Source organism: Gavia stellata, chromosome 31 (genome assembly GCF_030936135.1).
Source record: "Gavia stellata isolate bGavSte3 chromosome 31, bGavSte3.hap2, whole genome shotgun sequence".
Taxonomy (NCBI): domain Eukaryota; kingdom Metazoa; phylum Chordata; class Aves; order Gaviiformes; family Gaviidae; genus Gavia; species Gavia stellata.
In genome coordinates, this window is record NC_082624.1 from 3896821 (window position 1) to 3907515 (window position 10695).

Below are 10695 nucleotides of genomic sequence, written 5' to 3' on the forward strand. Positions count from 1 at the left end.
ATGCGCTCGGCGCTGCGCGGCGCGCCCCGACGGGGCGGCCGCCGCCTCCTCCTGCTGCTGGCGGTCACGGTGCGTGGGGCCGGGTACCGGTCGTGGGGAGCGCGGGGGGGGCGCCGGGGGGGCCCGGGGACCCCCGTGGGTGCTGCCCGGTGCGGCCGCGGCATGCCCGGGCTTGCCGCGCCGTCGAGGGGCATGGTCCGCCGGGCTGGGAAAGGGTCCTGCGGGCGGGGGGTAGGGTGGGGAGGGGGCTGCGGGGGTGTTTGGGGGCTGCCCTGGGCTGGGGGTGCGGGCTCAGCCAGGCAGGGGGTCTGTGTGAATGGGGGGGCACCCCTGGGTGTAGCGGGGCTGGGGGCTCACCTGGGGGAGAGCAGGGGACTGGGGGGGGTCCCCTTTACCAGCGATAATGGGGGGGGGATTGGGGAGTAGGGGGGTCATATGGGTCAGAGGCTATGGGGGGGAAGCTGGAGCTATAGTGTGGGCTCACCTGGTCCAGGGGCCGTGGGGGGAGCAGCGGTTATGGGGGGGCTCCCCTGATCTGGGGGCTGCGAGGGGAGCAGGGGCTGTGGGGGCTCACCTGCTCCAGGGCATGGGGGGGCTGAGGCTCTGGGGGGTCTCACATGGCACAGGGGCTGTGGGGAGAGCTGAGGCTATAGGGGGCTCACCTGGGCACGTGTGGGTGGGGGGCTCACCTGGGCAGGGCCCATGGGTGGGGAGGGCGGCTATGGGGGCTCACCTGGGGATGTTTGCAGGGCACGGGGGATGTTTGCAGGGCACGAGGGGGGGGGTGTGGGCCTGAGGCAGTGGGGCAGGGTGGAAGCTGCAGCGTGGAGGTGGGACGGGAAGGGTGATCTCAGCCCTCCTGGGTGTGGGGCAGCGGGCAAGCGCGCAAGCGCTTGGCTGGGTGCATGGTGCGAGGGCCGTGGGGCTCGGAGGTGACGTGGGGCTGGAGGCTTGCCCTGTGGCGCTGCCTGTGCCGGAGGGGATTTCCGCTCCCTTCGCTTCCAAGCCTTGTTTGCCATTCGGCGTTGGGATCTCATGGCAATGCCAAGACTGCGCGGGGTGTTTGCAAGCATCAGGGTCGGATGCGGGCAGCTCTGGGCTGCCTGGTGCAGGAATGCTGCCTCTCCGACTTGCCCAAAGGATGTCCAAACCCTTAGCACTGCTGGCTTTTAGGACAGAAAATCCCACCTGCGCGTATCATATTTCCCCATGGATTGGGCGTTGCTATAGAGCTCGGAAATACCTAAAGTCTTATCTCACCTGAAGTCAGTGGGAGCCTGCCCTGAGCTTTATCGCGAGGCTGGCCTGCGATCCCTGCCGCCACGAGGGAGCCCAGCGCGGCCGCGGGACACGTGGTTGCTGCTCCCGCGCTGGAAAAGCTGTTGCTGAAATCAGCACTGCCCGTAACAGGTTTTAAGAGAGAATTGGCTCCAGTTCCGTCCCTATATTGTTTATGAGAGTTTATTTAGACTTGTCTTATAAAGTCAAGCCTTACTAAACCCGTCACCTAAAGCCACGCTCTTAACAGCGTCTTTCTTCTCACTTTTTTTTCCTTTTTAATAAAAGAAAAGGGGAGGGGGGAGCCGATCAGGACTAATGATGCCCCACGTGATAATCATACGATATTGTGGCTGCAGTTCCTTCCTCTGCTCACCAATGCTTGTTGCATCATGCCTGGACCTGGGCCACAGGCTCCCGAGGAAGAATGCCGCTGGATCTCTGCGTTTGCGGGAGCTCAAATTCCATCTGCGGAAAGTCTTGGGGGGAAACCCCTGCATTCGTCAGACCTGTGCCCTTGGAGCAGAGGCACGTCGGGTGTCTGCCTGGCGTCTCTTTTATCCCTGGTCCTTAACGCTGTTGGCTAAGAGCAGTATTAATGCTGCACGGATGTTCATTGATGGTCAGGAGTTCAGCGAGGGGTCTGTCTTCTGCTGTAGGGTCCAAATCCTTCCTGGGATCACTTCGGGAGAAAAACAAATTGGGGATGGAAGAAGGGAAAGGTCAAAGCTTGATGCTTCCCAGAGCTTTTTTCCAGACCTGATCATGCAGAAGGAAGAGGCTTTTAGCTGATGAGGGTATTGGGGATTCCTGAGCCTGGTAATTCCTCTGCCTTGAGGCAATGTTGCTTTCTTGGGATGTTTACTGTGGGTGAAAACTATTGAATAGAATACCATTGCGTCTCGCCCACGGCTCCCAGCCTGGTTTCTCCCCGTGCTTCGCAAGGCTGTTAGGTTAGTCAGGGGAGGCAGCCCTCGCCTGCCGAGGGCTCTGTGGTGGGCTGATGTACTTGAACTGCACTTGCTGGGGAAGGTGGTGTGGGCTGATAACCTTATCGTGCACTTGTGCAAGCTCTGCTGAGTCGCTTTTTCATGAAAAGCAATGAAATCCTGTGCCTAAGGGGCCTTTCCAAACAGCAGATAACGCTGTGTTGTTGCTCTGATCACCTTCATGGCCTGGCGGAGTTTGAATGGGGAAGAAAGACTTTTTTTTTTTATTCCCCCATGGGGACAGTGAGGTGGGGGACAGGTTGCCCAGTCTCGGTCCCTGAAGACTTTCAAGACCAGAGTGGGTAAAGCCCTGAGAGCTGCTTGTGGCAGGGAGGTAAAAGCAAGGCTTATCTCCTAAGCTGGATAGAAAAGCACTTTATAAACTTGCAAACCCTCCCAGCTGGAGAAAGCAGCAGGAGACGTGGAGCCAGAAGCTGTTGGAGGGATGTGGGTTTGATTCCTCCAGCTCAGGGTCTGGAGATGGCCCCATTCCCGGGCCGGACGGGGCTCGGGGGGTCTGTGCTGTGGTGGATCACCCTCTCCGTGGCCTGGCTGGTCTCAGCAGCGTTGTTTGTGGGTCTGCGTCACCCTCTGTGGCCCTGTGACCATTGGACCTGCTGCAGCCGGTTTAGGCGTTCACACCCTTCCTTGTACAAGCGCGGGAAGTGTCCGGGGAGGAGGAGGGGGGGGATCAGCTCTATAGATGGCCAGGCTGGCCCAGGGGACTGCATGCGTCTCTATTGTTTCAGCCTTTCAAGCAGCTTCTGACTCACAGAAGAAATATTTGCTTTTAAGAGGCAGGTTTCGTGCCCTGCGTATGGGAGGGAAAGGGGAAAGGGCCTCTGCCAGACCGTCAGTGCCGCGCGGCACGGCCGGGCATCCACCCAGCATGGCCGGGCATCGTTGCTCCCTGTATCCCAGGGCAGAGGGGCAGAGGCTTGGGGTAGGGACAGGTTTATATCCATTCATATCCACGGAGCGGCTGCGCCCTGTGCTGGTTGAGATGCCAAGGGCACTGTCCCCCTCGGGGACACGGGGTGCCCAAAGGTCCCCCAAACCCTGATGGGGTGAGTGGCTGTTGCTGTCGAGCATCGTCCCCCTGCAGCTGGAGCGACGCAGCCGGTACAGAAAGAGCTGAGCCAGCAGAAAGGTGTGCGGTGAGCTGACGGAAACGGGGGCCGTTGGCTTCCCGATCCGCAGCAAGATAAGGGGATAATGCGGAAACACCAGAGGCTGTGCTGTCCCCTGGGAGCCCGGAGCAGCCCGGGTGTTTCTTGCGGGCACAGGAGCCACGTACCAGCCTTGACACGGGGCTGGTTTCCTCCCCACAAACGCCCTCCCTGTTCCTCTTCCCTGCCCTTCCATTTTCTTTGGTGCTGTTGGTTCACGCGCTCAGAAATTGGGGAAGGAAAGAGGGCCTGATGTTATCCTAAGGAAGCATTAGTGAGCCTTTGCCTTGCTGATAACCTGGCACACGGGAATCCCTCTGCAAACCTCCTCCTTACGCTTTGCCAAGGAAATAACCACCCTGGTACGGGGAAAGTGCCTTTTGCTTGCATCAAGGGGAGGTTTGGCCAACAGGTCCAGCAGCTCTGAGCCATCCCAGCGCTCCTCTCCCACTTCGGCAGAGCAGCTCTTGCCCTTCTCTTTCTTCCCGTACTCTGTGGACTTGGGGTGGATTTTAACCCAGTTTTTTCTGTATTTTTAACAGGAGGCTGTATTGGGAACTGCTGCAGCAGCACTGTATAGGAGGGACAAGTTAGATCCCTTAGATCCAAGCAGGGGAGGGGAAGAGTTTTACCAAGTCCAAGACAGCGATCTCTATTGCAAGAAGTGCCCTGCGGGTAAGGTGGTCTCAAACGTCACACCACGTGCAGCCTTGCCCTGTTTCTGCCTGCAGAGCTGGCGTCTCCTTGCGAGGAGGCAGTGGGTGCTCTGGCTCTCCCCTGCTTCGCTGTCATGAGATCTAAGGACTCATTATGTGACTGTTTTCCTTTTGACGGTTCCTAATTTGCCTCTTAACTGCACTGACAGCGGAATCAACTCCCTTTCTGCAAAGACATCTCAGTCCTGTGCCATATGTTCACAGATACACCCTTTTTTCTCCTCCACCCCTTTGTGCAGGCACCTACGTTGCAGAGCACTGTAAAGAGCAAAATGGTTCCAGCAAGTGCTTGCCGTGTAAAGAAGATGAATACATCGAATACCCCAATGACTTTGCCAAGTGCCTTCGCTGCCGGACGTGTAGGGAAGGTATGAGCTGGTGTGTAAGAGGGTGATGCTGGCTGATAGCGCAGGCTGGGTTCAGTGGACTGGAGACCTCTCTATTTAAGAGCATGGTCACCTGCAGCATCCCCAAAGAGTGGCTCAGGGTGCGGGGAGCAGGCTGGGTCTGGAATTGGTGTAGTGGCTTTTGCCAGACCTACATCTATTCAATGCAGCATCCCTTGTGCAAAGCTCGGACATGAGACCTCCATCCAGGAAGGACCAGGAGGATTGGGCTCACGGCAGCCTTGTAGGCTGCTGGTGGAGCTTTGATGCGAGCATTGCTTTTCTCTTGGGCGTGCTGAGGTGTGGGGCAGGAAAGGGAAGGCTGAAACTCCACAGCAGAGAGTGACTTGGTCTTCCCCAGACTTGTGGGTCAGCGTGGGTCGTTATCCACGTTGACGAAGGAAGTGGGTGGAGGAGCGGACAGGCTGGGGTAGAGCCGTCTCTCCTCTCGCCCACAGATCAGGTGGAGCTGAGTCCCTGCCGAGCTGTCAGCGACACGCAGTGCACCTGCAGGAACGGCACCTTCTGCTCCCCGGACCACCCCTGCGAGATGTGCCAGAAGTGCCGGCCCCGGTGAGCTGGGCGACGCGGCGGGTCCTGCTGGGATCTGTGCTGGGAGCCCCAGCCGCTGAGCCTGCCCTGTCTCCCCCTTTCCCAGGTGTCCCAAGGACGAAGTGGAGCTGGCTCCCTGCACGCCGCACAGCGACCGCCGGTGCGGTCCTCCCACCGGCACCTTCTCCGACTCCTCTAGTAAGTGCTGGGCTGCTGGAGGAGGGGGGACGGGCTGAGGGATGGAGGCGTGAGCTGCTGCGGAGGAGACCAGGAGCAGCTCCCCCCACACCCTGTTTTATCTGCTTTAGACAACTTGATCGTGGGCATCGTGGTGGTGGTAGTCGTTGTGGTCCTGCTTGTGTTCATCTCCCTCTGGAAATGCCACTGCTGCCGCTCCCCAGGTGAGCACCGGGTATGGGGGACCCCCGGAGCGCTCGCCCCGGCTGGGAGTGCTGGGTGGGAAGAGGGACCTGCCTGGGGGAAGAGGGATCACAGCACTGTTTTCTTCTTCCAGGGGACAGGAGAGACCTGAGCGGGAAGTCCTGCACTGTGGTGGTGAGCTGCCGGGATGGTGGGGGGAGTGGTGGTTCCATTTGCAGCGCTGGGGTGAGGCCCCCCCCCTCGCTCCCCACATTGCCTGCAGCTCCTGGGAAGGCTGGAGGAGCAGGGGGATGAGTCTCATCTCTGCAGGGATGTGGTAGAGCTGGGCCAAGCAGAGGGGAGGGTCTCTGGTAGTGCCCTGCTGTATGTGGGGTGCTTGCGGCTCCCTCCCCAGTGCCGTTATCGCTTCCCTGGCAGCGGTGCGGCACATCCAGGGTCCCAGTGGGGACCCCGGATTAAAGGGAAGGCTGTGCTGTACCAGGGCCCCTTCAAGCTCAAATTGAGCAAGCGAGCCATGCCCTTGAAACCAGGGCAGGGTGGATGCCGCTGCCGTAGATGGCATCCCTGAGGGGGCCGGTGTGAGCCCTGCCCTCCCAGGACCACCCGACTCAGCTGCCTTCTGCTTCTCTCCTGCTGCAGGACTACCTGCTGCGGCAGCTGACGAGGTACCAGAGGGGGGGCCTGGGGACGCAGGACAACATCCGCAATGAGCGGTTCTCCCAGGATCAGCTGCTCCCCACGGCGTCGGGTTCGGTGACTCCCAGCGCTCCGGGGCTGGAGGTACATGAGCATGCCCCTCTGCTCCGTCGGGCTCGGCTGAGGTCCGATGCTTTCCTCTGCCTTCACCGAGCTGATCAGCTTGGGGGGGCTTCCAGTTTCTGCACAGAGATGGCGAGGGGTCTCTTCCTGTTTTGGGTTCAGGACTGCAAAATCTCATTGCAGTCAGCTGCCAGAGTCCTCTGCAGATTTAATGCTGATGCTGAGCAAACAGACACCTCTTCTCCCTGGCCGGGACCCACGAGGCAGGTCTCCCCTGCTCGTGGCCTGCTGTCATCCCAAAGCTAGGAAATGATGGGTGTCTGGGAGGGGTGTGGTATTCTCCTGCCCCAGCAGCCCCCGGAGAGAGGGAGAGGGTCTCCAACCCCCCCATTAATGGGGCTTGAGACAGCATTTGTTCTGGGGCTTGGGGGGTGCTATAGGACGTTGTCCTTCCAGGTGACGGTGCCGAGGACCTCGTATCCCGGTGTCAAACCCAGGAGGAATCTGGTTCCAGTGCAAGGAAAAGACCCCGTTATCCGTAAGTGTTGGGGCCCAAGGGATGTTCTGGGGGGCAGGGAGGGGGTGAGCCTGCTGGATGAGCTTTCCGGGCAAAATCCTTTCTGACCCAGGTGTCCGTGCTCTACCCGGTTCTCTGAGCTTTTCCCTCCTCCCCTCTAGTTTTGCGACGCTCTTTTGACATCTTTGCCCGAGAGGTGCCCTACAAGGACTGGAAGAGATACGGCCGAGCCCTTGATCTGCTGGAGAATGACATTGCCCTCGCAGAGATGAACGACAAGTATTCGCTGGAGCCCTTCTTCCAGATGCTCAACATGTGGCAGAACAGACAAGGGATGAACGCCTCTGTGAACACGCTGCTGGAGACCCTGCACCAGATCAATCTCGGAGGGATTGCAGAGGACATCTCCTCCAAGCTGGTCCAGCAGGGATCTTTCCAATACGAAGGGAGCTGAGGAGCAGGGCAGGCCCTGCATCTCACCACTTCAAGGTGAATCCATGAATACCTCTAAAAAACACTTGAGTTTTAGCTTTTTATAGCTCTCTTATGGCTCTTCTCTTTTTGAAGCCATTGTACAGTTCAGCTGAGCCCGGAGGAGTTGATCCTCTCATGAAGTACAAGCCTCGTGGCCCTCTCTGCCGAAGCTACAGGCTCGACGTCGGTGCTTCCTTACGAAATCCAAGCTGGTGCCTTGATTTCTCTGGGTCAATGCAAAGAGCCTAAAACTATCGCAAGCTGCCTCGGACTGTCTCACTTGGAAGCACTGGTACTATATGGACATCTTCAGGATTAGTGCAGAGAAGGGCTTTTGCAAGATGTAGGCATCCCTGTGGTTTTTAACTGGATCATCCTTTCTTGGGGGGGTTCCTGGCATCATGCAATGGCTTCTGCTTGTAGAAGCAAGCTTGATACTGTATGCTCGGTGGGCAAGCATTAACTGGGTTCTTGGGTTATTTTCTCAAAGCTGTTGACTGAATTGCATTTTAACTGGTAGTGGTTCTGCTTGCTGTTAGGAATCAGTTTGAAACTGGACTTTGAGGGGAGGGTGGGAATGATTTACTTGCTCTGTGATCACTGGGGTTGCCTGAGAAAAGGGTCAGTGTGGGGAGCGTGTGAGCTCCTCCTCGGAGCAGGATGGGGAACGTGGGCAGCAGACTATCAGGGTGCTAGAAACCTCCTTCTCCATGACCTTGGTCAAGTCTGTTAGTTCCCGTCCTCTTGGCCGTGGGGTGGCTTTGCTGTCCCTGCCTGTCTCCAGCCAGCATGGAAAGGTGAATGCACTGAGGTCCGAGCGTGACTGTGGGTACCTGCCATCCGTCCTCCAGCTGGATGGGTTGCTCCTCAAACACTTTGCCCCTTGCTCTGGCTCTCGCACATAGCTCAGGGACAACTTGGCTGGAAAAACTACTGCATTACTCGAGCTGGCTACATCTGCTGCCACCCCGGTACAGCTCAGCCCACCAGGACCTTCCCCAGGGCGGTGGGAGGGTGCGAGGGGCAGCGCCAGCCCCTCGCTGCAGCCAGGGCTGCCCTGTGCTGCAAAGGGCTTGTCCCTCCCGCTGCTGCCCCTTCTCACCAACACTTAAAAAATCCTGTCTATGAAACACAAGCAGAAAGTTTGTATTTATGTATTTATTTAGTAATTGTAAACGTGTACATATATTAACTTAAAAGCTAATATAAAAATAGTATTGTTTTTTTTTACTATGCATGATTGTGTGTTTTTATACAGAGCTCTGGCCCAGCCAGTTGCCTATTTCCAGTTTTTACATGTCTCTTTATGAAGGAAGAATAAACTTTTAAAAAAAAAAGCCTCCTATTTCTCATCTCTTTTTTTTTTTCCCCCCCTTGCTCTGCCATAACACTGGCAATGGTCTGTTCTAGGTTTCAGTGGGCACCAAAGGAGCAGGACCAGATGCTCAGCAGCCACTCTGCGTGGCACTGAGGACCCAACCGGTGGTGTTAGTGCTCTGCCACGCCAGCATCCTGCCGGGAACGGTCCCCACCAGCCATGCTTCTGCCAGGGAAAATCCCCAGCAGCAAACCTGGGCTCTGCCTTTACACCCACGCCCCGAGTTCCGTGCTCTCTGCAAAAGTAGGAGGCTGAAATCTCAGTCCCTCGATGGCGCAGGGGCTGCGACCCCGGGACCAAGCGATGCTGCTGACCCCTGTGATGAAGCCGCTGCTGTCGGGGGGCCGCAGTGCTCCCCGCTCCGGCTGCACCCAGCCAGGGCTCTGTGTGTTGCAATGGCTGCGTTGCAAATCCATGCAGTGCTTAGTGAGAAAAGGGCTCTGCTCACCCCAGAAAGGCCCCTTGAGCTGCCCCCCAGCCTTCGCGCTGCAGTGGGGTTTGTTGGGAACGCAGGTCTGGGGCGAGTGTTAAAAGCAGAAGCTTTCGGTGACCTGCCATGAGGCTTCACAGCCAAGGTCCTGTCCCGGGCAGCCCCAGGGTGCCTCCCAAGCATGCAAACCTGGGCAGGGAGCTCCTGCAGAGCCAGGCACATGCAGGATTTAGTGCCGGGACGCAGGGGCTCAGGTCCTGGCCTGGAGAAGACAAACAGGACTCAGAAGCTGCAGCGAGTGCCTGGATTTGAAAGGGCAAGAAACTTCATTGTCCTACCTGCTCGCTGGTGCTGCGAAGTGTGAAAACACCGAGTGTAAGCTCCCTGGAGCCGCAACCTTGCTCCTGCATCCGTGGCCGAGGATAAGCACGTGAAACGAATGACTCCAAGATGCTCTACCGAGGGCGGCTGGGAAGAGGAGTGATGTGGAGCAGGAGGGGACGCTGCTGGGAGCATCTCTGCCAGGAGCATCCCTCTGTGCTTGCTCCAGCAACAGCCTCTTTGCCAGGGATGGGCTCAAAGGAGCTTTCCCCTTGTTGGCTGGGGAAGGCGAGCAGAGGTTTGGGTCCCTCCTGCTCTCCTGCCCTGCCTGGCAGTCCCTCAAAGCCCTGGGGCCATGCTGCCTTCTCCTGCTGTGTTTGTGCGCCTACAAGGACACAGGTGGGACATACAAAGTTAGTCCGACGGTAAAGCCACCTCTCGTTGTACAAGGATTTTTTGATGGCTGGATCCTGCAACGCTTCTCCGCTGTCCCTGTCCATCGCGGGAGCGCTGGTGGGGCGGTGCGGGTGTCACCCCAAGCAGGGCACAAGGCTGCCCCGTGTCCAGCTGCCTCCTCTCAAACACACGGACCACGCTGGGCTTTTAAAATACCATTTATTACAATGGAGCCTTCCAGGCTAAAATCCCAAGCCGGGGGCCTGGGGTTGGTTTCTGGGGTGGCAGGTTGGGGGTGGGGGGGGTTGGGTGGTGTTTTTTGTTTGGTTTTTTTTTTTGCTTTAAGTTTTCTTCTTAAAAAAAGATGAAAAGTTAGAGGCAGGAAGGAGAGGGCTCCTGTCCCCTCCCGCTCCCCGAATTAGGACAGACCCAACTTGTGAGCAGAAGGAGGGATACTGCAATGCTTGGAGGCATTTGGGGACCGGGGTCCCCTGAACCCTGCCTGACCCTGCTGCAAGTCAAAGGGGGAGGCAGGACCCCCGCAGCGGCTCCGGCTGCCCGGGGTGGCGAGACGCCGTTGGACAAACAAACCATATCCCGCAGCTTCTGGTTCCAAATTAAAGTGGAAGCGGGATGGGTTTCTTCTTCTTCCTCATGCTGCTGATGTTCAAAAAAAAAAAAACAACCCCAAAACCCAAAATAAAACCACAACACAGCCCTCGTGCTCCTGTAAACAAGAGTTTCTCCTGCTGCTCAGTCTCTGCCAGTCCTGCAGCGCGCTGGCAGCCGCGGCGTGGGGAGAGCAGGGCTCCAGGAGCGCCCGGGGGCTGGCACCCCGCCCCGAGCCTCTCCGCAGGGACGGGCCCCTGCTCCCACCGTCTCCTCTGGGGCTTCAGCCGGTGGCGTCTGCTCTACACCTGACGCTGGGGCAGGTCATCCCACCCTTCCT

General features: G+C 58.1%; 1 protein-coding gene across 1 annotated transcript; it reads left to right on the forward strand.

Annotated features, from left to right (window-relative positions):
* LOC104258706 (tumor necrosis factor receptor superfamily member 10B) lies at positions 1–7789 on the forward strand. Its single transcript, XM_059831394.1, has 9 exons — positions 1–69; positions 3979–4111; positions 4392–4520; positions 4997–5111; positions 5197–5288; positions 5399–5502; positions 6111–6251; positions 6687–6768; positions 6909–7789. The coding sequence occupies exons 1-9, from the start codon at positions 1–3 to the stop codon at positions 7199–7201; spliced, it is 1158 nt and encodes a 385-aa protein (XP_059687377.1). The 3' UTR covers positions 7202–7789.
* The last annotated feature ends 2906 nt before the right edge of the window (positions 7790–10695 follow it).

What these genes read in the sequence shown, in the direction of transcription:
- LOC104258706 (XM_059831394.1), top strand. Translation starts at nt 1, where the DNA reads ATGCGCTCGGCGCTGCGCGGCGCGCCCCGACGGGGCGGCCGCCGCCTC. An exon ending in GCTCCCCAGGTGAGCACCGG is followed by an intron (nt 5,503 to 6,110) that starts GTATGGGGGACC and finishes CTCCTGCTGCAG; the next exon opens with GACTACCTGCTGCGGCAGCT. An exon ending in CCAGCGCTCCGGGGCTGGAG is followed by an intron (nt 6,252 to 6,686) that starts GTACATGAGCAT and finishes TTGTCCTTCCAG; the next exon opens with GTGACGGTGCCGAGGACCTC.